The 27483-nt window shown below is 37.9% G+C and overlaps 3 protein-coding genes across 6 annotated transcripts in view; 1 reads left to right on the top strand and 2 right to left on the bottom strand.

Annotated features, from left to right (window-relative positions):
* LOC132132339 (fish-egg lectin-like) overlaps nucleotides 1-27483 on the top strand; it is a 173187-nt gene that overhangs the window by 28444 nt on the left and 117260 nt on the right. The window lies entirely within an intron of this gene.
* LOC132132816 (RNA-binding protein EWS-like) lies at nucleotides 742-10991 on the bottom strand. Its single transcript, XM_059545344.1, has 16 exons — nucleotides 10929-10991; nucleotides 10165-10201; nucleotides 9900-9954; nucleotides 9636-9774; nucleotides 9306-9525; nucleotides 8912-9225; nucleotides 8660-8834; nucleotides 3556-3593; nucleotides 2904-2915; nucleotides 2660-2775; nucleotides 2354-2483; nucleotides 2150-2269; nucleotides 1911-2052; nucleotides 1730-1827; nucleotides 1420-1648; nucleotides 742-1336 (listed from the first exon to the last, which is right to left on the bottom strand). Exons 1-16 carry the CDS (start codon nucleotides 10942-10944, stop codon nucleotides 1297-1299), a joined length of 1881 nt encoding a protein of 626 aa, XP_059401327.1. The 5' UTR covers nucleotides 10945-10991; the 3' UTR covers nucleotides 742-1296.
* Nucleotides 11525-27273, bottom strand: LOC132132426 (V-type proton ATPase 116 kDa subunit a 2-like). 4 transcript variants are annotated; one of them, XM_059544794.1, is made up of 21 exons: nucleotides 27027-27273; nucleotides 26593-26789; nucleotides 25157-25235; nucleotides 24930-25027; nucleotides 22988-23125; nucleotides 21793-21890; nucleotides 21528-21654; nucleotides 21213-21295; nucleotides 20057-20150; nucleotides 19662-19874; nucleotides 18624-18774; nucleotides 17993-18132; nucleotides 17672-17829; nucleotides 17330-17420; nucleotides 16990-17108; nucleotides 15194-15404; nucleotides 14958-15095; nucleotides 14613-14711; nucleotides 14402-14519; nucleotides 14070-14241; nucleotides 11525-12133 (listed from the first exon to the last, which is right to left on the bottom strand). In XM_059544794.1, the coding sequence occupies exons 2-21, from the start codon at nucleotides 26707-26709 to the stop codon at nucleotides 12031-12033; spliced, it is 2547 nt and encodes an 848-aa protein (XP_059400777.1). In that variant the 5' UTR covers nucleotides 26710-26789; nucleotides 27027-27273; the 3' UTR covers nucleotides 11525-12030. The 4 variants fall into 4 exon arrangements, with proteins under 4 accessions (XP_059400777.1, XP_059400778.1, XP_059400775.1 ...); XM_059544795.1 differs by having other exon boundaries at nucleotides 14976-15095; XM_059544792.1 differs by having other exon boundaries at nucleotides 14402-14711; nucleotides 14976-15095.

Genomic DNA, 27483 nt, shown 5'->3' with positions numbered 1-27483 from the left:
GTTTGCTTAACTCATAATTGATCAAAATACCTACTGTATGAGACCAGGCCTAGATATATCAAATGGACTGTCCCACTGCCAGTGTCAAAAAATGAACTTCTTTTAATTGTAAACTTATAGAGAAGTATTTACCTGAAATTTATTTTAAGGGGTAATTGAGAACATTATGAGCGAATTCGATTTTGTATATACAACAATGCTGTACAGGAAATATTTAACACTGCTGTTCTATTGTATTGTTGTAAAGAGTGCGAGTAGCCAAGGGTGAAAATCAAGTCCGTCTCGAATGTCTACTCTTCTTGTATTAAGAGCATTGTGCAGAAAAGTAGATAATCTGCTGGAATAAGGGGAGTAATCGGCACTTTAGCACGTTTGGTAAAACTACTCTTTGACCGTTAATATTTAAACTTTTAGGAAGCAATAAACTAAAGCAGCAAGGTTATTTGTTTAGCACTGAGGCCAAATGTCTTTGGTTCCTGTGTGTGAAGTGACTACTTGGACATGCACAACGAAACACCTCCTGTAGGAAAGGTTTTCTGTACATACATTTAGGTCTGTTCAAAAAACTGCTCACCACAAAACATCCTCATAAGACTCTTTTTACCATACAAAGTCTAAACTTTGTACATTCAAAAGCTCAACCAATCACAAGATGCTCAAAAAAAGGTATCCTTCTGATCAACACTAGGAATAAAAATAATGAAAAAATACAGTATAGAACATGGACGAAAACAAGTAAACCTGTTTTCCAGAATTTTATTTTTTCAGGTGAGTTCTTTTAACACTGTTTGAAATGACATAAGGGACTGAATAGCATCAGCTATTTACATTACTCAGTCACACTGAAGATGAGACACTGTTTAGTTAAAGTAATTACATTAAACGCAGAAAACCAGTACATGGCATAAGTATTTACAGCCATGCATTTAAAACAGCCACAATATGTTTTTTTTTCTTCATGAATAGCAGAATGAAGCAAATGTGGGGTAATGGGAATTAAAAAACAAACAAAAACAAAAACACCTCACATTGTTCCACAAATATATTTCTGACAAATCCAAATGGCACACTGAACACCCTGCATTTACATGTGCATCTGGTTTCAATTATATTTCTGGACCAGAAAAGCAAGAACAAAGCACAAAACACAAAAGTAAAAAAATAAAACGTTCACTGAGGACTAACGGCAAAGCAGTAATGAGTTCCATACTAACCATTTATAAATATGGAATTGCAAATTTAAAATAATGTGAAAAACCAACAGGTATGGGGAGATGTTGACCAGCGAGGCATCTCTCAATATGGTCTTTCTCTCCGTTCCTGACGATGGTCTCCCCTGCAAAAAAAATAAATAAATCATGCATTTCTGTTCCTTTTTGTGGCTACAAAACCTTCACACTTCCACAGAAACATACTCACTTCATATCCATTTTGCCAGGCGGTCCCATTCCTCGCCCCCTTCTTCCCATGTCATCCATAGGAGGCCCACCACGACCCCTTCCTCCAAAACCACCTCTGTCCATGCCACGTCCTCCTCTGAAACCTCCACGATCCACACCTCTGCCTCCACGGAATCCACCAGGTCCCCCACGGTCCATTCCACGGCCGCCACGCATCCCACCCGGTCCACCACGACCACGGTCGCCACCTGAATCCCAAAAGACAGTTAGTGAATACTAGCCATGCAAATATCTGAAGCACTGTGGTTTAAATACAAAAAGACAGTAACCTGGAGGAGGGAAGGGAGGAGGTCCAAAGCCTTCAGGTTTGGGTGCCTTACACTGGTTACACTCCATTCTCCAAGCAAAGTTTTGGTTTCCACATCCCCTAGAAAAACAAAGACTCAAATCAGAGGCTGAAGGCAATAAATGGATCATTGAGTAACACTGCACTACTACTGAAATACATACGCATTTGGACACTGCCAGTCTCCTGCCCTCTGTTGCATGTTTCCTCCCGTAGGTCCTCCACGGCCCATTCCCCTGGGACCCCCACGTGGCATGAATCCTCCGCGATCACCACCTCTGCCCATCCCACCACGACCCATCATTCCTGCAGGAAAAGAGCCAATTCCAACATGATGGTTAGACATTTCAGTAAAGAAAAACAGAAACTTAAGAGGTTCTCTGTTGCTTCTAAATCAGCGTACCTCCTCGTCCCATCATGCCACCTCGGTCTCCTCTCATTGGCATGCCCCCACGCATCATCCCCATCATGGGCTTGCGTCGGGCCATGGATACCTTCAGCTTCTTCCCCTGGAAATCTTTTCCTAATGGGAAAACATTATTTCATCTTAAGAACTCATGATGAAAGGACAGAAATTCTGGAATGATCTAGGTGAAGTTCAACGCACCATCAAACCACTCAACTGCTGCCTTTGCAGATGGAGGCTCTTCGTAGGATAAGGTGGCATCACCTTTGGGTTTCCCAGTATCTTTATCTGTATAGATGTTTACAGCAGGCAGGCCCGTCCGTTTGTTTATCTTAGAAAGCAAGATGAAACAATATTCAATCATAACTTTCAAGAAATTCAATAAAGGACCATTTGACGCATGGCGTAACCCAACCCTTTACATGTTTCTATTGGTCTAATACTGAAACATGGGTTAACAACAAGCCATTAATCTTTCCGAAGCCATTTCATTTTACTGAATTTTACCCTAATGATTCCACTGTGCTTGAAAAAGTCAGCGACTTCATCTAATGTAGCGTTCTCAGTCAGCCCAGTGATGTAGATAGTGCTGTTCTCAGAATCATCCTGCTCCTCTGGACGTCCTGCAGAAAACAGACAGTGTTAAAAGCTGAAGTGAAAAAGGACAATATATATATATATATATATATATATATATATATATATATATATATATATATATTTTTTTTTTTTTTATAAAATCCAACCTTACCCGTGTCACCATCTATTTCAGGTTTTCATCAAGTAGGACACCAGGACAAAAAGAAAGTGAAAAATAAGTTAGTTTACAAGCTAAGCTTCTCAAGCACCTGACAATATTATCCTACCATTTTTTTGGTCAAGACTGCCCCGGCACACTCTTTCTGACCATTCAAAGACATAAAATGACAAAATACCATCATGCGGTTGACCCAAGAATGGTTTGATTATTGTGAAAGTATTAAGAGGAAACTATTCAGAAGCTACATAGTTTTAATTGCAGTGTGCCTTAAATATAAATATATATTTGCAAAAACCCTTGAAAACCAAGGACCCAAATTGGACTCCATACCTGATGTCATATAAAATTGAATAAAATATTAAAACACTGAAATGGTGATACTATACATGGCTGGGTCGGCCAGTTACCATTAACTCCTGATAATAAAGGCAAAAGTAACCTTTCATTGGAGTCCACACTTAGGATTTTTAACCAATAAATATAGATCTGAACCATTCCTCTACGAACCAATGGAAAAAGTTGAAAACTCTTAATTCTAGCCGGCAGTGTAGTTCTGCAAGGCATTAATTATTTCCCTTCTGAAAAACACCCATAAAAGTTAGAGAATTCTAGTGTATATTCTTGTGATTCTCATTAAACTTACCACCAGGCTTAATGAAGCCACCTCTGTCTCCAGCGATGCTGGGGGAATAAGCGAAGATATGAAGGCGATATCCCTTAAAACAGCCACTTCGGTACCACAAAAAGGGTAATGGGGGCATTTTTCACAGTTCTAACTGACTCTTAACCCTCAACAAGCACCCCTTATAAAACAATATTGCTGAGAGTAACACTCAGTTGGGGTGCTGTAGCATTACAATGTCTGTGCACTGCGCCTGACTTGCTCGACTTACAATTGTAAGACATTAGTGGCTGAACAGTATTGGGGTTATATAGAGCATAAGTGAGAGTTGATCTTTATTACTATTGTAGGTGGAAAACCCCAGCAATTTGTACACTGTAAATGAGATGTAATTGTTTCAGACACAGCACTGCTACCAACTCTAAATGAAAATGAGCTTATGCAATACACCCAAATCTGGAAAATATTGGTCTTCACTAAGGATCTAACTGCATGTTGGTGGCAGCTGCACCAAAATGAAGGAGTAGCATGTCTGTGGCTGTATCTGAAACAATCTGCTTACATAAAGCTGGTACATGCATTTTAGTCAAAGAAAAAAAATAAAAAGCAGGTAAACCATAACACCACTTTTCTTTTTACATAAAATTTTCTGATATAATTACACAACACAAAAAAAAAAGCTATCAAAACACTTTTATAAAAAGCTTAAACTTGTATTTTTAGGTCATTATTACAGTTTTTCTTTGGTTGCAAAACAAGACTTTCTGATTCCTGTAGGAAAAACACTTTTGGAACACCTCTTGACACCACCAACTTTAAGTCCCCATTTCAAAAGGCTGCCGGCCCAGACTCAGAACTGAGTAGTGGTACTGTAAAAGTATTGATGTGTTTACATGGCTCTCACTTTGTTACCTGTAGCGTATAAATGCGACAAAGCATGTTAAAGAAAAAGTTTCAGAATGCACAAGACAATTGCAATCCAAATGTGTAACAGATAAAGAAAACATACCCTTTTTAAATAGAGAAAGATAATGCAGTGTATTTTATCAGCTTGGAGCTCACCCTCATAACCAAAATACTTTACTTTAAAAGTATTACTGCACAAGTTCAGTTAAAAAAAAGTCTAGTAATACAACAAATATTTTAATATGCAGAGCAGGGGTCACGTTCAAAATACAAATGAAGGGGCAAGCAGTTCTGTAATAACGGTTTTGTGTCAAGTAGGGCTGCACGATTCTGGATAAATTGAGAATCACAATTTTTTGGTCTCATATAAAGATCACGATTCTCCTACGATTCTGAACTAAATAAAATAATGTGTTACAAAATGTTATTGCTGCAGTCTATTTAAAAGTGTCTAATTAATCTGAATGAATTATTAAACATTTTAATATACATTATTAGTCCAAAAGTATTTGAACGGTAAGATTTTTTTTTTAATATAATTCCGTTCTGTTCACAGAGCCTACATTTATTTTATCCAAAACACAGTAAAAGTAGTAATGTTGTGATACATTTGTACAATAAAAAAACTGCTTTCTATTGGAATATATTTTAAAATTTAATTTATTTCTGTGGTCAAAGTTGAATTTCCAGCATAATTACAAACCTGCATCAAATAAATGCAGGTTTGGTGAGCAGAAGAGACTTTAAAAACATTACACATTTTACGGTTCAAAAACTTTTGACTGATAGTGTATATATAATATATTCAAGACCCCAATTATTTTATATTAGAATGATGGTTGTTTAAATCAGATTCAACGACTCACTCATAAACCTACTTCCCTTGTTTCATTACTGGATGAATCAGCTTTTTTAAACAATTCTCTTGAATGAAAAATTCATTGACAAATACATTTTTAAGTCACTTGCAATCGACACAAACGTTATTTGAAGAGCAGTATTTTCAAAAGGGGATTTGCTATATTTTGATCACTGCCATATAGACAGCAATGTTTATATCTGAACTATAAACTTTATCCCAGTATTTCTGTGATGATATAAATGACTAAGACTGAAATAATACTGTGTACCGTATTTTCCGGACTTTAAGTCGCACTTTTTTTCATAGTTTGGCTGGTCCTGCGACTTATGGTCAGGTGCGACTTATTTATCAAAATGTATTTGATATGAACCAAGAGAAATGAACTAAGAGAAAACATTATTGGTCTTCACGGGTCCAAAAATTCGTGCCCGAACCCGAAAGAGACCCGTAATGTACTACACCGAACCGACCCGGACCAGTCTAATATTTCAAAAGCTGGACCCGGACCCGTGTAGATCCGAGAAATGTCTACCCGGACCCGACCCAGACCCGTATATTATTTGAAATCTGGACCCGAACCCGCCGGGAAGACACAGACCCGACTGGACCCGAATGTCACATATTCCACCTTAAATTTTTATTAAAAGTCAATAAACCTGTTGCGAAAAATACTGCTTTTTGTCTTGCCTAATTTAAAGAGCCGTAGTCTCTCTTCCTTGTACCGGACTGACTGTGATGCATTACAATCCTCGGAAAAAAAGGTAACCATGTTATTCCTCTCGTTATTCCAAGTCCAAGCTGAATCCACTCATTATTTCAGCTTCAAAAGTCCACTTGATGTCACGGTGACGGATGACAAATGCTACTGTGCACATGTACATTCTGACTCGAGTTAATTCGCATAATAACCTCAACTGTTTGCCCTTTTGAACTATAATAACGATCACTCGTGCAATGCCATGGCCGCTGACGTTATTTATTTGCTATCATCTCTGTGCTCTCTGCTCTGCGTCGAGTCTGAATCTGACCACTAAAAATTTAAGATTAAACGGTTCATTTATAATATAAAAATGGGAGAAAATGTAAAACGCAGTTTGGCGGTCGAAGTGTCCCTCACTGGTTGCCATAGAAACATGAAATGCGCTGGAGACTGCATATGTGTGCTAGCTGTATCAACCTAAAATATGCTTTAACGCAATTTGAGCGTCATAGAAAACATTCATGTGACAGTTCACCTCAGATTGTGTTGCTGATTTGAAATATATTAAATATTAGTGTCAAGTCTGCAAGCATTATCACCATGCGTGCACTTGTATTAACTCTGAGTCTGCGCACTCTGATTCTAAGGGCAGAGAGAGAGAGAGAGAGAGAGCGATCACTTTTTTTGGCTCACCCTTTTCTTTTCCTAATTTTACAAGTTCCAAGTTACAAAAAACACAAGCAGTCTTTGATCACAGCCGGGTGTTCTCCGAGTCCGATGACTCCGATCGCACGGGTATTACACACAATGTTAAACAGACCCGGGACCCAAGGTAATAGATTCGGACCCGACCCGGGTGCACTGTGAAGACCTCTAGCTCAGTGCTCCTGTAGTCTACACTGAGCAGCATAGAGCGCCCCCTCGCGGCAGTAGACGGTAATGTTTTCTCTTGGTTCTAAATAAATGCGACTTATAGTCCAGTGCAACTTAAACATTTTTTTCCTCATCATGACGTATTTTTGGACTGATGCGACTTATACTCAGGTGCGACTTGTAGTCTGAAAATACGGTAGTTGAAAAGATCGTTTGTGAAGACGTTTCTTAACCAAACATGCTAACTGCTCTCTGTGTCAGCGGCAGTGCGAACACTGATTTGAATGATCCGGTAAGATTTTGGTAAAGGTTTAATAGACTCGGGGAATCGTTGTCATTTAGAAATGAGATCGAGAGGGTGTCTGAATCAAGATCGGGATCTTTTAACGATTAATCGTGCAGCTCTAGTGTCAAGCATCACTGCATTCACTTTCATATTTATTTTGTTGGCTTCCTGCTTTTGGCAGCATTGAAAGTCTCTTTGGGAACCAATATTGTTTATTTAAAAACATTGGGTAATTTTATGCAATACTACACCTACAAGAAACATTTTCAAAACCTGCACTGATATTTATGGTCAGTGCTAGTAAATATTACCCATTTTAAAACCTTTGTCCCTTTCTAAAATAACCCAAAATGTAACTTACAATTGAGAGTAAATGAGTAAAAGACTTAATGAGACTAACTGAAAATAATTCTATCAGGCAGACCTACAGAATCCCATTTTGAGTGATTTATACACCTTTTGGATTTATCCTAAAGGATCACACTATGCACTGACAATCTTATTATAGCCATTCGGAGCACAGATCTAATGAACTGTGCCTTCCCACCGTTTAATTATTTTGTTTCATACTCTAATGTCTTAATTAGGGATGCACCGAATTTTCAGCTGCCGAAAATTAAAAAGAGGTGAAAATATGAGCCGAAAATAAACGGCATGCCGCACCACCCTGCAGTGTTGAGTGTGCAGGTTTCACACTCCCTGTAGCCGTCATCACTGTGTGGACTGATGCTCCACTCAATGAATGAGTGTTCTCATGTACCACATGCTCACTGGAAAAGCAAAGTCTGACTGATGTGCCGGAAGGAAATATCTATGTAGTAAACTTGTTCCTGTTTGCAATAGCACTACTGTGCTGTAGCATGGTGTAATACAGCTGTTCTGGTCAACACTGGTAAAATGACAATAAAAGTGGGGTTGTTTCATTGGCTTGTGTGTTTTTTTTTAAAGTCTTACAAAATTACCTCATATTTTATTACTACAAAGCATTTTTGGTTTTCAGACAAGTGCATCCAAAATTTTTTGTTTTGGCCCAGAATTTTCATTTCGGTGCATCCCTGAACTTAATAAATCCTTCTTGTTAATTAAGATCCCTCAAACATATTTATTGATAAAGGGAATATGAGAGACTGAAATTATTATAACTTTTCCCAAAACACATTCTCATTCATCTTACCTTAGGCATAATGATGCAGAGCTGAGAGCAGCAGCACGTCAGGATTTTAAATCAGTTTGGCATCTCATCAAAACAATTGTGGATTTATCAAACTACATTTTTAAAGCTTAAATACTCAAGATTCTGATATATTAATTAAAACAATTTTTGATAACAAACAAAAGTGAAATTACAGTTATGACTCAAGCTTTGGCTCCAAATAATGAAGTTACATTTCTGCTGATTTAAGCATATAGCGCAGCTCTCAGCCCTGTATGGCTTCTTTCAGCTCCTGTCTGAGGGAAAGAAAGTTGGTGAAGTGAGACTGCACAAATGCACACTTACCCCATGCCTCCACGGCTCATGCCCCCTCGCATGCCACCACCTCCTCGCATCATCCCCCGGTCAAACCCACCCCGGCCACGCCCGCGGTTCTCCCCCCCTCCCATGCCTCGGCCCTCTCCAGGGCCTGAGTAACCACCTCCGCCCATGCCGTTTTGATGGTCCTGTCTGTAATTACCTGTGAAAGAAAAATGCCTCACTAAAGCTTTCACATTTGGATATGAGTATCTGCCAAATTAATACCAGCAGACTTACCATACTGGTTGGATGGTTTATAGTTTGCCTGGCCATAGCCTCCTCCAGTACTGCCCTGTTGTCCATATTGGCTAGCAGGGGGCTGTCCATAAGACCCAGAAGGTGGTGCGTAGCTGGCAGGCGGAGCCTTTTGCTGCTGGGAAGGAGTTTGTTGATATCCTCCCTGCTGGCTGTAGGAGCTCTGCTGTCCGTAGCTTCCTTGTTGGCCTTGGTATCCTCCCTGCTGCTGCTGAGAATAGGAGTTTTGCTGAGGCTGCTGGGAATACGAGCTCTGCTCATATCCAGAGGGCTGCTGGCTGCCAGAACTGTAGCTGCTGAAGGACACAAATTACAATCGGTGACCAACTCACTGCCAATCTTTAGAGGACTACGAAGAACAGAGTGAGCCCAATACCTGGGAGGTGCAGCAGCAGCAGCTGCAGCAGCAGCAGCAGGCTGTTGTCCATATCCAGGATATGCAGACTGGGCAGCGTAACTGGCCTGCCCACCATAAGATGTCTGGCTATTGCTGGTCGACGAGGCAGCAGCTGTGGTGGAATCGTAGCTGCTGGCTCCATATCCCTGCACAGGCTGACTGTAGCCCTGCGGAGCGGCCGGAGTGGTATTATAACCACCTACAATGAGTAAAAAATGAAGTTACTGAATAAACACACTGCTTGGAGATACTGGAGAAACTGACCTTTGAAATCCACAAAAATGGATCAAAGGTAAAAAAGTAACATACCACTGGCTGGTGGTTGCTGTCCGTAGGATGATCCATATGCCTGCTGGCCATAACTGCTGGAGGAGCCGCTGGTCTGGGAGTAGGTCGAGTCAGCCGGCTGGCTGTATGAACCGTAGCCTTGCTGTTGACCATACGACTGCTACACAACAAAAAGAAAGTATATATAGTAAGTCACTTGCACCAGGCTGCATTCACAGCTCCTGTTTCATAATCATCTCGACAAAAAGCATGGGAAAAAAGAAAATACTTTAGGATGACGTTTACCTGAGTGCCCTGTGCATAACCCTGTTGAGAGGGCTGGGCCGCATAGGAGCTGTATCTGATAATAAAAGATTCTTTTCTCAGTTTATTCAAGATAAACACAAATAAACGTTACATACAGGATTGGCTAATTTTTTGACCAGCACATTTCCATGACTAAACATGAATGCTCCAGGTGTCCATTATTAGTGAATAAGGATAAACCTTCTTTATAAAGACAAAAAAAAAACATTGAGTATCAAGGGAACCCTATATCTGTTATACATACCCCTGTTGGCTTCCGGCCTGTCCGAAACTGCTGTAATCTGCGAGAAAAAACACAAACTTTTAATATCTTAAATTCTTTCAAAACACAAACGAATAAAATAAGAAAGAAAATATAGTATAGAAAGTATGTAGTGTAAAAGAAGAGAGAATTGGTGGTAGGTTTCAATGAGCAAGCGCCACTCACAAATAAACACGACAATAAAAGGAAAGAATAAGAACCGTTTTGATTCTAGTGACTCACATTGTACAACTGATATTGAAACAGAGGCATTTTGTGATTGATATTTACGGGATTATGAATAAGAACAAGTAACGTTAATTATGTCACAACACATCTGAACATCATTCACAACAGACATTCGCGCTGAGCTCTCGTGCTAATAACCGTTAACCCGCCTTTAGCTCGAGCGTTGCCAAGCAACAGACCGGCACGTGTAAATTGGTTCTCAAAATGAAATAAGATGGGTATAAAACCATAAGAGTAAATTCGTTTGATATCACCTAAAGAAACGACTCGGATTTGTCTGAAGCTAAGCCAAATGTAAAGTGCCGCAGTTTTCGACCCCTCCCCCATTTTTACACGCAGACAAACGGAACCGGTTCGAACCACACCGGCAAACTCGATAACATACACACTTAATAGATCCATCGCCTTTTATCAAACATATAACTTACCCTACATAACTGGCAACAAAATGTACATCCATCTTTATGTATATGTATATTTTTACAAAAGCGGTACAAAAGATTTAACGGCGCTCTTACCTGCAGGAGACGCCATTTCGTGTGCCTTTAGTTGCGCAAACTGCGCATGCGTGGATGACACTCTTCAGGCGCTACCATTTCAACGGGGGTGGACATGTATTGCAAACGTTATAATTTCGTGCGTATTTCAGTATGAAATCATATAAATTTTCTGTATATTAACTTTTAATGCACTTTGATTGGCTAAGCACATCATACAGGAAAGAAGCTTAATATAGCGAAATTAAATATGGGTTCGTAGATAGGATGGATTTGTCCAGAATGACCTACTTGACAGAATGCGTTTAAATAAATCCTTCATAAGCGTAATGATGTATGAAAGAAATGATATTAATTATATCACCATAAGCACCACTCTGCACTATTTATATAATAATATATTTTTTATAAGCGGCTGAAACACAAATGTAAATTTACAGGAGTGTTGATGAAAAAAACCACTGCAAACAAAATTGTAAACCCGTGAACATAGGTTTGCCAGTTCTTGAACACCATGAACACGTTTTGAAAAAAAAAAGAATAAATATGAATAAAGTATTGTCTTATAATTCATTTCGAACCAAAACAATCAAAAAATGCTACCCTGGAAAACTAAATGTTGTAAATTATGCTTTAATATCACATTGTAAATTATATTTGTTATTTGGCATTGTTCATTGTTGCACAGTGTAGAATTACCCACACCATAGTTTACCTTTAAAGTTTTTTCTTTTCTTTCTAAGACTTAGCTAAAGCAAGCAAAAGTACATTTCAGTGTAGCATACAAAACAGTTTGTTGAAAAATAGTTATGGCACTTTGAAACTCGATATGACAGAGAATGCTTATGACAAGTTATGTCTCTTAAAATAAATATAATAACAGGACTTTGTTGACAATCCTCAAATGACAGCACACGATGGGACCACAACTGATAACCCTGCACCTGAAACATCTGATATGGACTGCTGCAAATCAGGCTGCCAGGTTAATGTACTGATTCAACCCTGACCACGTTCTGCAGTGCCAAAAGCTTTTTCCTAGTCATCTGCTGGGTCATCGTCCAGTGCCTAAAGGTCAATAGGTCATGATAAGCTACAGTGTCCTAATCAAAGTGTTGTGCAGTCAGAGTAACCCATCTTGCTCAAAGACAGAGGGCAGCATGGAGAAGTCAAAGGGGGCAAATTTGACTCCCGTTCCACTGTAGAATTTGTTCTGAAATTCCACCCTGCAAAAAGATAAAAGGAATCTATTAATAGAAGGTAGAGAAATACAGATTTCTTTATAACATAATATTTCAAAATATTCATTTTAATTTTAAATGTAACTGAAACTATTCATATTAACCTAAAATTAGGGCTGCACAATAATGGTTAAATCATAAATATTTTGCAATAAATATGATTATTGTAAGTTATTTTCCCCCCCCATTTCATCAGAGTTAATGCACTTTCACATAGGCACAGATCAAGATAACATCAACTCGCATGGTTTGCTTGCAGTTTAACAGCACAGACGACCGTGTGAAAGAAAAACAAGCTTTATCACACTTTTATTAAAGAAGAATATCTCAGTAGAGATTACTTACATGTTTGCCACTGTTTTTAGCTCATTAGAGCTTTTTCTCTAATGTAAGACGGCGCATGTAGGCATGATTGCCAGGTTGGGAAGATTAAGTAAACCACTAAGAAAATTTATTAATTTAAGCTCTTATAGAGCATCACAGTCCCGCCCACAGCCCGAGAGAGCTCTGGTGCCGGAAGTAAATTTCCCATTCATTTCTTCCATTGACTTTCGGAAAAATCCGTATCTAAAGAGTTTTAGAGCATGTCTGAGGATAACCAGCTACGGCTGAACTCATAAGCATATAACATATCATTTCGAGTGAAAAGAATAAGAGAAAATCCAAAAAAAGTCAAAGGTACAAGACTGTGTACATATTTTCATTTTGAGCGCAGGAACTACTCATCCCATAAACCACCGCGCCTCATTGAATTCGACTGAAGCCACAACCGCGAACGAGCCTTTTGAGCGACTTCCGAATCTGATGATGGCCGCTCGCGCAAACTTTTTCTTCCAGTGAATTTTATTTTATATAGTGAATGTAGTGAATTTACAGTCGTGTAAATAAATAGTGTTTTATATAGGTATTGTGTATTGATTTTTATATTTATCATCGTGTATTTTATATATTGTGTGCGTGTGTGGAAGTTGTTAACAATAACGTCAGCAACATGGTGCAGTGCTTTGTACCTGACTGCAATCACCGCTCAGTCGTCAACACATGTCATTGCCATTACAAAAATGTTCAGTAAATGCACAAAAAGGTATGCCTAGGCTAAATACTGTTTCGACAGTGGCATTATAAAATGCTTGATATGACTCATACCATATGAAGCCTACAGTAGCCTAGCTAAGTTACCAACCTCCCTGCAAAACTCTCATGGCAGCCAAGGAGATCAATATTGCACTGAATAGTCTACCGTGCAAAAACGCAACACACGTTTTTATTTTATTTTATTTTTTTATTAATGATCTTCAGTCTTCACGGACCTTCGCAGGGTTTAACCAGATGGTTACACGAGCTCCACCAATCAGATGCATCACTGTGGGATTGTTCAGGATTGTGGGTAATGAAGTACTTAGCCAAGACATCGCGAATAAAAGCCATTTATATCAAAACAAGGTTAGTGCCCCATGATCCTTTTGCATTTATATGAGCATATACTATCGCTTAGTACAGCCGTAGCTGGTTTTAAGTCTACCATGTATGGTTACGTTTTATGGCTTATACCCCAAATGTCAATGCACAAAAAGCATTGAATTTTTACTTCCGGCACCAGCTGTGGGCGGGACTGTGATGCTCTATTGGGGGATTTAAGCTCTTGACAAATGGCAACCGCATCCATTAGCGCTTGTGGATGCTTGTTACCAAAGCAAGATAATGCAAATGCCTATTTACAATGAAATGTTTTCAGGATAAACATATAGCAGGAAAATTTTGTAGATGAATCGAGCAAAGCAAAAATAGTGATCATGATTAACATATGATTCATCGTGTAGCCCTAAGTCCAATTTAATATAAAAAAAAAGATTCTGGAGTCTCTCATTTAAATCCCATTTCTGATCATTTAACCTGGTTGTATCTGAGGCTGTGTGCTCACCAGTGAAGACGCAGTGCGTGGAGGAAAGCGGACAGACCCTCCATGACCAGGAGAATGGAGATAGTGAGCAGAGCAAAGACACTGAACACAGGCACGAGGAAAAGCACGCCCAGTCTGGAGCTCACCCTCAGACCCAGACGCATCACCATCGCCCACAGCACCTCTGACAGCTCTGACACAGACACACACACACACACACACACACACACACACACACACACACACACACACACACAATATATGAAAAAACTTGTCTAGGAAACAGATTCGTATGGCCATGGTGTAATGACACATGTGCTGATGTGTTTTTGTATGTATAGCCAAACACTCACGGGCGTGGGCGAGACTCAGGGCCCAGAGACGCAGATAGGAGGCCGTGTTGGAAATGCACCCCAAGCAGTACTCTATAGTGTGAATTGCTTGATGCAGGAATACATCTCCGAAATGAAACTGCCAATGAACAAACATGCTGTTAGTGACATTTATACAAGACAAAACTTTGTGTTTTAATGGTGACTGAATGCGAGATCGGTCAACTTTAACCTCTTGTGGCCCTCCTGAGTCGCCTAGTCCCTCCTCTTCATCATGAACTACAGACGGTGACAGATCTTCTTCACTCACACGCCGAACTCTCTCATAGCCCTACACACATAGTAATATGATGCAACGTCTTTGCACCTCTTTAACCAGTCCATCACACATCAATATACATTTTGTAATGAGCACATACATCTGAAGACTACATTTGTCATTTGGGTCAATCTCACTAAAACATTTTATTAATCTTACTTAATGTTAATTTCAAAATGTATTTATAAATCATAAATTGTCTCTGTTTATATATATATATGCAATATCATGTGACATCAGATACGAACACATACATACACAAGAACACAGACACACCCTGTGGACCCCCAGACTCTTCCCGCCATGATGCAGCCAGTGGAGGTACAGAGGTTTCCCGAATAACAGCACTGGCACCGACAGCAGAGCCATCACCACGAGAAACACCTGCAGTGCCATCTGTTACAACAGGATTAACACAAACACAGACATCAGGCAGACTGAAGGAAGTGCCCACACACTCACACACACACACACACACACACACACACACACACCTGGCCAGGGTAAAGTGGTGCAGTGGCGCTCTCCTGCATTAGGAACATGTTGATAAAGTGGATGAGAATGCTGGGAGCCAGTTGTGAGTCTCGCACTGAGAACGCCAGCCATTTGTAAAAGATCATAAAGACCAAATACCCAAAGAGACAAAGTAGAAAGAGCAGCTCAGGAAGAAAGAGAAGATAGATCTTAAACTTCTGTCGGAAGTGCCTGTAAACACATAGAGAGGAAAAGAGAGTTTAAAAAGAAAATTTAGAGAGTTTAAGAGTAAAGAGAACGGAATGCAGCAGGTATCTGAATGATGAGACGTTAAACCAAGGTCCTGACTCTCTGTGGTCATTAAAAAATCCCAGGATGTCTTTCGAAAAGAGTAGAGGTGTGACCTCGGCATCCTGGCTAAATTCGCCCATTGGCCTCTTATCATCATGGCCTCCTAACAATCCCCATGTCTGCTGATCGGCTTCATCACTCTGTCTCCTCTCCACCAGTAAGCTGGTGTGTGGTGTGCGTTCTGGCACACTATGGCTGCCGTCGCATCATCCAGGTGGATGCTGCACACTGGTGGTTGACGAGGAGATACCCCTGACAATGTAAAGCGCTTTGAGTGCCTAGAAAAGCGCTACATAAATGTAATGAATTATTATTATTATTATGACTGATGTTATCTGTGCTTCTGATCATTTTTATGTGCCACACAACTTTTTGATAAATACGTTTTATGAAAATATGACAGTAGCTATACATTTTCATGTGTAAATATCTATTTAGACTGTGCGTGAAAAATATAAACATGAAAATATAAAATGGTTTCCAAAATTACACTGCATTTGAAATTATCACTGTACTGAAGCCAAAGCAAATGATTAAAAAATTATATGAAAAATGAACGATAGACAACATGTACATACACAAGGTTTTTTTTTATGCACTTGGGGTATGTATTTCTTACTGTTCATTATATGTAACCTAATGATTTCTGACCAGTCTTTTTAAAGATGAACGAACAATTAATAATATGTAAATTCAGTAAATGTTAAAAAATATTGCATTAAACATATTTCATTTATAAACAAATAAGTAAATGAAAATTTTATTTATCACATTTTATTTATATTAAATAATAAATATATTTATAAATAAATAAATGTCTGTAAATTATCTTTAAACAAATGCATAAATATACATAAATCAGTATTAATTTGACAGAATACATTGACTACATATTTTTACCCCATTGCTATTATAGTTATTAAAATTGACTGGAAATGAAACCATAAAAAATGAAATAAAATAAATGTTGACTGAAATAACAAAAAAAAAGTGAAGAGGAAATTAAATATTTTGTTTCAGCTAGTTGCCAAGGCAACATTTCCAATTTTACATCTTAAAAATTTAGTTTAACGTGATGTACTAAAATAACTCAAACTGAAATAATTTTTCTAAATATTTTAAAATAATAAAAATGACAAAAACACACAATTTCAATTCACTAATACTGAAAATAAAATTCTAATTAATGGAAAATGACACAAAAATCTGAAATATCAATAAATACACACAAAAAAAATATCACACCTTTAAAATACAATGGAAAACTAATTCAAAATATCAATAAAAACTATACTACTGAAAAAAACTATAACAGTATTTCAATAATACTAAAATAAACTACCTTGTGGTCCTCAAACCCCAGTTTAAAAACCTTGTGCTATATCACTTATTTGTGTAATAATTATTCATTGAACCTTTACTGTTACATGCATACCAAGACAAAAATAAACTGCAGCTCACTCACAAGTGGTTGAAGACACTGAGCACCACCCCAAAGCTCATGTGGATGACTCCGATGATCACAGACATCTTCATCTTGTAGGAGTTGAGGAAAGTCAGGCGATTCACGGCCATGTTCCAAATCTACAGGTCAATCGAACACCACAAATTAGAGCTCTGAAACCAATATGACGTGACATTCAGCCAAGTATGGTGACCCATACTCAGAATTCGTGCTCTGCATTTAACCCATCCGAAGTGCACACACACAGAGCAGTGAACACACACACACTGTGAACACACACCCGGAGCAGTGGGCAGCCATTTATGGCTGCTTCATAAATCTTCAGAGAGTGTGTACTCACTGGATCAATGCCCAGTGGATAAGGTCCAGAGAACACACCGGAAACGTTGGGATCCAAGGTGAGTAAAGCATTTGTCTGTAGAGTTTCATTTCTGTGTCAGAGTAAGGAAAGCGTGCAATGATTTGTATGATTATTGTACATCTATCCTTAAATGAAATAAAAATGGAAATATAGCTGCCAGCTGAAATGACGGGCCCAAACACTATGATGTGGAAGCAATGGCATTTAAACAGGTAAATATTAAAGGATTTGTAATTTATTATTCTAGTGCCACACTTCCTGCTGCAAGCTGGTGGCGCTATATCAGTGCTTGGGCCCTAAAAAGTGTGTTTTGTGTCTTACGTCCACTCCTGCTGTGTGAACATGGCCTTGACGCTCCAGGCTGAGCCAAAGATGTTGATAGATTTGGAGAAACAGTCATTATAAATGAGTCCAGTGTATATGGAGAATAATCCCATCATCAGTATGATGTACCGCCCATCAAAAAAGGTAGTCCAGATCTGGACAGACACAAACATTTATTTGTAAACAACAAAAGACATATTTGTAGTGGCATCGTGTGTATTATTACAACAGCTCAATGCATGTTAGAATGGGTGCTAAACAATAGACAAAAACTAATTGCAATTACTTTCAATAATTCAATTTAATTACAACTCTGACCTCATTTCCTGGTCGTCTCCTCTTGTGGTCCTTCTCAGTCAACACCATCCACAAAGCAAAGAGCGTCATGACTGAACCATGACCAAGATCTCCAAACATCACCGCAAACAGGAAGGGAAAGGTGATAATGGTATAAGGAGCTGTGAGGGAAGGAAAGAAAAACCATTTTTAATATTGATAATAATAATAAATGTCTTCAAATGATCATTTTAGAATGATTTCTGAAGGATCATGTGATGCTGAAGACTGAAGCAATTCAAATTCAGCTTTGCATCACAGGAATAAATCACATGGAAACATATTCAAATAGAAACGGTTCTTTTAAATTCTAATAATATTATTTCACAATATCTGTTTATACTGTATTTTTAAATTGTAGTGTATGGCCAATGGCGAAACCATATGAAGCCTGACAGCCACAAGTCACTGTATACCTTTTCTGTACTGATTTTTCTGTACTATACCTTTTTTGTGCTCCACAGATGAAAGTCTTACAGTTTTGGAACAACATGTGGGTGAGCAAATGATGACAGAATTTTCATTTTTGGGTGAACTATTGCTTTACTTCCCAGTGAAAGCCATGTAGCTCCTCAATGAAGGTTGTGAATAATGGTTGGTGTTGTGCACTCACCCGGGCTGGCCTCCCTGTAGTCGCCCACTCCATACGCTTCCACTATACTCTGGAAGCCTGAGGTAAACTTGTTGCTCCTCAAAAGTGTTGGAGGAGTGTCACTGCTTGGGATACGGTTCACGAAGGAAGGGACGGTGGCATCACCTTTTCTCTATTAAAGAAAATTAAAGGAATAAATAAAGGAAAATTTGCTTAAAGAATTCACTCGCCCTCAGGCCATTTCTTTATTGGAGCAGATTTGGAGAAATGTAGCGTTCCATCACTTGCTCACCAATGGATCCTCTGCAGTGAATGGGTGCCGTCAGAATGAGAGTCCAAACAGCTGATAAAAACATCACAATAATCCACAAACAATCCACATCACTCCAGTCCATCAGTTAATGTCATAGGACGTGAAAAGTTGTGTTTTTGTAAGAAGCAAATCCATCATAAAGACATTTTTACTTTAAACCGTTGCTTCTGGTCAAAATATGAGTCCATAATCCATAATAACGCTTCCTCCAGTGGAAAAGTCCATCTCCTGTTGTCCTCTCACATCAAAATCCCCCCACGTATTAGTTTAAAACAGTTTTTGCTTGTAAACTGTGCTTGCTCTGTGCATATTTCTCTCCTGATTCAGACAAGATGACTTTTTTACCTAAGAAAGTTAAATTATAGAGTTCTTGCTGGAAGCAATGGTTTGAAGTTAATAGACATTGTTATTAGACATTTATAGTGGTGTGGGTTATTTGTGGATTATTAGGATGTTTTTATCAGCTGTTTGGACTCTCATTCTGACGGCACCCATTCACTGCAGAGCATCCATTGGTGAGCAAGTGATGTAATGCTACATTTCTCCAATTATGTTCTGATGAAGAAAGAAATTATTCTACTACTTAGATGGCCTGAGGTCAAGTACACCTCCAGCACAATTTCATTTTTGGGTGAAGTTACAGCACTTATCTCAGACTGTCTAATTGTTTTATAGGCACATTAACACGTCTAAATTGCTTCTCATATGTCAACATGTTAATAAAATCATGAGAAATATTTACTCACTGAGCCCTCCTCCAACGCCCGCCTCAGGTTCGCCAGGTCGCTGACCGGACACCACACTTCAGCGATGAGACACTTGTTGGTGACGTCGAAGCTGCAGAGGTTAAGGATGTGATAGATGGCTTTCATCTTCTTCACTTGCAGCACCCATGAGTGCGCTGACTCAGACACCTTATGCAAGACCTGCTTCAAGTAATCCTCAGTGCGGTGCAAAACCTAACGTGCAAAAGATCGTTTCATTAATGCTTTAATTATGAAATAGCAGGATCAAACAATTATGCCAACCTTCCAGTAAATGTGATAATGTCAGCATTATTTAGCAGAGCACAAACCAACAGCATCCAATCATCAAACCCCTAAGGAGACCCTGAAGACAGCCAGGAAAGCAGAAGACGTACGTTTTGTAAGTCATGGATGCGTGTCCTCAAGCTGTCCATCACATCGGCCCTCTCCTCATCTGTTTCAGGGTGGGGGTAGAGATGGCAGTGGTAACTGTGAAAATCATAAAGCAAAATCCCACATGCTTAGGGACAGAACACTTATTCCATCTGCAAAATACTTTCATTTTTCTCAATGATGGTTAGTGGGCATATACTTTAAAATGCACCTTACTGTTTCTAATGTTTAGTGCCATAAGACGCCATATAATCGAGAGTCAAGTTAAAAACAGTTACATTTTTGGTTCATTGACAAATTGGGTGAGTGTTCAAGATGCAGAAAAGATCTTGGACATAATTTTAAAACAAATGTGCCAAGTACTGAGAACCTGGCTAGATATGGTTTTGAAAAACGTACTATTTTTCAAGAAAAGTTTTTAATTAAAAATTAAATGACATTTAAATGAAAAGCAAAATACATCTAAAAATGCCAAATATTATTATTTATGAAACTCAAAAATCATTTAATATTTACATTCTGGAGGATTGATTTGTTTATTTTTACAACCTGAACTACCCTTGCCTTGTCATAAAAATGATCTGATAATGTAAGAGACTTTTTCCCTGTTTTCTTCTGCATGTTTTTTTGTTTTTTAGAAACAATAATGAAAGATTATGCCAAACAACAGGCATTTTTCTTCATTATAATATCAGGACAGTTGAATCACCATACAATTTCAGACTTAACGCCACAAAAAAAATATCAAAATTAAAATAGATTTTAATTCAGAAATTAAAAACCTGTTCATCATAGAAAAAGTCTTCAATTGAAATCACTATATGATTTTCATTTTAATATAATTTAGAAGAAAATGAATAAATCCTCACAAAGAATAATTTTAGGAGACAATGCTTAAATTTTTTAATTGGCATTATTGAATTAAATTAATTGTTTATTTGACAGACCTAACATGTTTAGTATCATGTTAAATATTATAGTAATGTCAAGTTAAATATAAATGCGAATAAAAATAGACCCAAAAAGGTGCATTCTTGAATTCAAACTTACATTGTGCCTGATCTATGTGTACAAAGACAGACAACTAACAAACAGTGCAAAAAATATGCACAAACGTGAATGAACGGCCCTAAAAACTCCATCAAGGCGTTCACTCACCAGTCACAAATTTTTTGAACCTTCTGTCCAATCTGGTCACCCCAAAAGGAGATGAGGAACACTACATTCTTACTGATCTCCCCCTGAAGCACATAAAGTCGAGACAGAGCCTCCGTAAACACACAGAATCATGACTCTGAATACATTAGCACACTGTAGCTGCGGCAGACGGGTATGATCTAAAACTGTGAAACAAACACAGAGGCATGTTCACACCATGCAGCATATTCTGTTAAACCAAGCAATTTGAATCTAACTAAAGCCATTAAAAAGCACTTTGTTGGTGGATCTCATTTACACACAAAGCATGCATACCGTGTCAGGATCAGCCAGGCTCTCATCCACTTCTGCGTAGCTGAGGATGGTGTATCCTTTACAGACGCGCCAGAGCATGCGCTCAAACGCCTCCACCTTCACCCGCTGAATCAACCCAGAGATAAACCTGAAACACAGACATCACATGCACGTTAAACACAAGGTCCCATCCCAGCTGTGTGGATGTAGACTGAGACACACTGATCTGTTTATGAGATGTAATTATCTCCGCTGTGTGTAAAGCGAGAGCCTCTTTGTGACTCACCCGAGTTTGGCGCCCAGTCGCTGCATGCTGGTGCAGCCTGACACTGATTCAGTCTCCAGAGACGGGAACTCTTCATACTGAGGGCCCAGGGCTTCATGCTAAACGCACATCCACATTCACAAAATCAATTAAGATTTAACAAGTATCTGAGAGCTACAGATAGTAGTCATCTCCCTAAAACAGAAGGTTTATTTTAACATTACTTCTTAATATGTGACTGACAAATATACAAGCTAAATCAGTTAATCAGCCGGAATTAGGCCATTTTAAATTATTGGTATTAGCTGATAAATGTGCCTGTTTGACTGATAGAAAAAAATTATTAATGATTGTGTTCATTCCAAAATGTAACAACATTGCAAAAGTTAATATATATTATTAAAAAAAACTAATATATTTGTCCAAGTTAAAATTTATAAGAAAAATAAAATAAAAGTTTTTAATTTTATAAATATTTTAAAGATCAGTTCCATTTTAATTTGCTATTTAATTGCATTAGATCATATTTTATTTAATTTTTCAAATATTATAGAAAATATTGTATAAACTAAGCAATTTTGTGCATCTGCCACTTTTAATAAACCGTATTATATATTAATTTAAATAAAATTGTTTATATATTTTAAATATGTCAGCAATTTTTGTTCATTTGTTTTTAAAGGTTTAGTGAATTTTAGTTTTTGAGTCTTATTTTTAGTGTATCTTGTAAAATATAAATCATTATATTACACAATATGTGTTGTTAAAATAATAATTAAAGTTCCAAATGTATAATTGAGTTCTACATTTTAGCGATTTTTGTTCAGCTCATTGCTTTTAAATTGTATTATATCAAATATTTAAGAAAATGCTGTGTCAAATATGTCATTTATAATTATTTATGAAAATAATTTTGTAAATTTTACATTTCAGATATTTCTAAGATATCCATGCTAATTTATGGATAATGGAACCGCCACTGGATAGCCCTTACATTTTTACATAAAAGAAAGCTAACTGTGGCAAATAAGACAAAGACAGGATTTGACCCAAGCTGATCTGGTCACAGTAAATTAGGCTTAGTATGTTTCTCCATCATAAACATTACACATGTCATGTGACTCTCAGAATAGCGAGGCTTTGCTGTGTCTGCTCACAATGATAGGAGTTTAAGTCCCTAAACCTGTCACATTAATGCTGGTGAATGGAGACTCACCCTGGAGCGGCTGTGCATGAACGTGTGTGTGATTCTCAGCATGTGTGTGTACTCCGTCAGTTCCAGCTGGTTCCTCTGGAGCTTCTCTTTATTCCTGGCCACCTCGCTGAGCTCCACCTCCAGCCTCTGCAGTTGCTCCTGTCAACAGCCAATGACTTTCCATCATGTCAAAACACTTCACATTCAATATTTATAAATGCCTTTAAAACGAGACACACACCAGTCAATGAAACTCAGCACATAATTGCCCAAAAACAATGTTTAACACATTAAAAACACCATGAGGCGTACTGCCATGAAGCACACAGCAGAAAGCCACACATGATAAATCCATCACTCATAATCAATTCCGCAATTCACAGAAAGCTTTCTCTCCCACAGTGTACACAATCAATCACTCTAGCCAACTCGACACAGTCAATTACCAGCACTGGGTCTTGACGCTGAGAACTGGAGCTCTCATATACAACCAATTACCAGAAACCACCGAGCACATGGCCACTGAGCCAAAAATATACACAATGTAATTGAATAAAACTGCATCGGAGGGAATTTTCTTCTTGTTTAGGGGTCTATAATCTTCAATACCCTTTACACACAAACATTGGTAATATGATGAAATACTTGCTGTAATAAGCATCACATTAAAGAAACTGGTGGTGGATGTGGAGATACCCCCTGACAATGTAAAGCGCTTTGAGTGCCTAGAAAAGCGCTATATGAATGTAAGGTATTATTATTATTATTATATCTTATACACTCACAATAAATAGGTGTGAAATGTCGGTTAAATTTGCACCAACAATAAAAATGTATAGTCAATAGTGTAGTGATGTCTAAATTTAAAGCCAAATTTAACTTGTGAAAACTGTGTGAAGAAATTTTCCCCCTTATGTGAAATTGCATGGATTCGCAAGCGAAATAACTAGATTTCACCTATGAACTTTCGTAGAGCTGTAACAGTAAACAGAACTCTGTTGCTCTACATTTACTGTTGTCGTTGCAGAAAAGTTCCACTATCAATTATCAATAATGTAGCTTTCTGCTGCTCAGTGTGGAAAAATTTGTGTGAAAAACCTACGAAATCTGTGCAGGGAAATGTTTTGTCCTTGCGCACAATTAACAAATCCATGGATTCTTATTAAAATGACTGTATTTCGCCCGTGAAAATTCACAGACCAATGTTAAATGTGACCGCAACTTTACAGAGCCACATTAACACAATTTTGTTATAATTTCGCCAGTCAGTAGACCTTATGAACCCACGCCCCTTTTCAGTGCTGTGCTCGTTGTCTTCCTGTTTGTATTTCCACAGTGTGAAGGTAAGGTCGTCCAAATTTATGAATGAACTGCTCATTTTAAAAAATCTTCACAGTCTACTGACATTTATTATGATATCTGCTTTGAACATTACCATGCACAATAACTTTCGTTAACTGTACACTAAGTAGATCCACTTCAGCAGCAAATAACTCCTCAACAGTGATGCTTTAGAGCTTGCATAAAAATAGACCAAAGAAAAGATCAAATACAAAAAAAAAGATCAAAGACAAAAATCTTGTTTCTCAGACGCATGAGGTTTATAGTGTTGCAAATTTTGCAGCACAACACACACAGAAGTGTGTGACCAACTTGAACCCACTGCGAAATCTTTTGAAATTCCTGGATGTTGCCACTGAAAATCCTCTAAAACACAGTAAATGTAACTGTGTCTATAATGCTGAGTATCTCGGGTGGTTTCCAGCAGATTGTGTTCTGAGTGCTTGTTAGGCTGTTTCTAGACGGTGTTATATGGTGCTATGCTATGGTAAAACTACCATATTTAATTTTGCATAAAGAGAACTCAGAACTGGGACACTATTAATGGGAACTAGAAAAGTCCTGTTTGGTACATTGACCTTGTCTGCTAAAGCAGATAAGATCAGTACATCTCAGCACCTACCATGATCTCCAAGACATTTTTGGGTGCAGGAGCAGCAGGAGGGATTTCAGCCTCTGGCACTGCAAGATTAGCCTTCTTGATTTCCCTCAGCAGATACCCTACAGGTGATGAAACAATGATATGGAGCTTTAAACAGTGATTCAAGAGCACACAGAAACTTTCACTGTTGTATTAGATAAGCATAACAATGCAATCATATGGAGGATGATTCAATAAAGATCTCTTACCCAGAATCCTCTCCATCTCCTCACATCTCTTGATCTCACTGACGAAGCGGCGCTGGAAGGAGCTCACGCTGGGGTTGAGCTGGAACACAATGTGAACAAATCATTCAGACCAGTTTTGAACCGCATCAGTCAATTAGTTGAAAAGACCTGATTCAAAAGAAGTATTACTTCAGATATGAGACAAGATTAGCTAAGATGTTCACTGCATAATATCTTAATATCTTACATGTTGGAATGTTCCTCACACAAAGCTATCAGTAGATTATAGATATATACTTTCAAAATTTTTTTTTTTTTACATATATTTATCATAGCCCAAATTCTCATTCACTTGACCATACTGAATACGAATTAAAACCATTTTCTTTTCCAATGTGCAGAAAAAAACAACATGAATAATTCAATTTTTGCAATGAAAAAAACAGAAATTTCTATGAAAAGTTATTAAACAATCAAAAATTTTAACTTTAGGTTAAAATTCATACAAATGGATAAGGTAAAGCTTTTATTTTTTTTATATTATATTTAGCAATTTTAGTTTAAGTTTTACCAATTTTGTTACGTGCTTTTTCAATATTTCATATTTCTAAATAATTTTGGTTTATAATTATTTCCGTTTTGGTGTAATTTTAGTAGCTGAAAAGAAACTTTTATTACTATTATTATTACTTCAGTGAGGTGTCACTGCAACATTTCTAATTTTCATTAATGCTTTTCAACTTCTGAACATTTTATTCTACCTTTACTTATGTTTGTAATGATTTTTTATAGTTTTAGTTAAGAATAACAGCATTGCTAAGGACCTGTGACTGGTCACCATGATGCATTCATTTTAAATGTAACAAATAGGCTATAATAAATTCAATTATGAATGAAATTATTATGAATTATTATATTATATTATTATCATGCATAATAAAGGAAATAGCAAAACTGAAAGAAAAAACTCAAGAATTGTTTTGTAAATTACCTAACATTAGGTCACATGAAGTTGTTAATGAGTGTCAAAGAACCTAACAGAACAGAAAACAAAGGCTTTTAAGCAGACTGGCCTGGTATTTTTTTTTTTTAGCAAGCAATTGATCCAGCTCAGCGTTAAGCAGGACATGAACCTGTCTGACACATCAGCCTCCCTGTGTGACAAGGCCAAAATGTGCACAGTTCAACACAGATTTCATTAAATCTGTTTCACACCTATAAGCGACACTTTCCATGCAGCGAAGAAGCATGGGTTGCCAAGCAATGCCGATAATTCACGGTCAATTTATTCTAATCTGTCTGTTTAGAGAATTCAGGCTGTGGCTCAAAATCTAGAGACAGCATTTTTGGGGCATCAGGTGCACGCAGCATCGCTGATTCTGAAAGCGCCTGTGATGCCCCAGTCTAGCTAGGCAGCTCATTAGGATTTGATACACACCCGGTGAGTCCAAACTTACATCTCGAAACTCGACCAGCCCCATTTCTCCGAGTTCGCTGATGCAGTCGTACGCAGAGCCGGACTGCAGGAACAGCTGCGCCAGACACATTTCCTCGCTCCGAAAGCCCGAGCCCATCTTCTCTCTCCTCTCTCGGACACCTTGATCCCTAAATCCGCCTCTGGCCTTGCGTTTCACTTCGATACAGCACGACCAACCTACCGCGAACGTCAAGTGTTCAACACAAAAACTCAATCTCAATGCATTTCCATCTGATTAAGATGATGCTCATTAGAGCGCATTCTGAATTATTGAAGATTGTGATGTTCGAACCGGGATGAGATTAAACTGTACCCAGAAATGTATTTTTTAGCAGCCTAGTGAATATTCTTCTTATTATGAAAATACTACAAATTAAACTGCGTATGTAACATTTATGCAACACAGTGTCTTACCTAGCTGGCTGGACAATAGTAATCGATAGGCGTCTGTACCTTTAATTGCCGTCTTGCCATTGAAACGACAGAAATAACATAAGATTAAAGGCGACTGAAGGGAGGTTGCCAAACAAACAACTAAACGCTATCCAGCTGTAATAACGCACGTATAGAATGAGGTCTTGGTGTTTAATTAGATCGCGTTATAAAAAGATCACTCCCGTAAAGCACAAACCCTGCCGGTGTACCGATTGCGTCCGTGGGTTGCCAGCTACTACTTTAGGAAATCCCCTTTTATTTAACACGTCTTAAACTTACATACATACGGTAAATAAATAAATAAATAGAAACATAGCACAAACATAAATATATACAGATAAACGAATTTTTATACAGATTTGTATTTAGTGTGTTAAATCATTTCATCTTCCATTAAGTGTGACAATATTTAATAAAATTATGACTTAATTCTGAA

Source organism: Carassius carassius, chromosome 49 (genome assembly GCF_963082965.1).
Source record: "Carassius carassius chromosome 49, fCarCar2.1, whole genome shotgun sequence".
Taxonomy (NCBI): Eukaryota; Metazoa; Chordata; class Actinopteri; order Cypriniformes; family Cyprinidae; genus Carassius; species Carassius carassius.
Note: the sequence above shows the minus strand (reverse complement) of the source record. Positions and strands in the feature narration are given on the sequence as shown.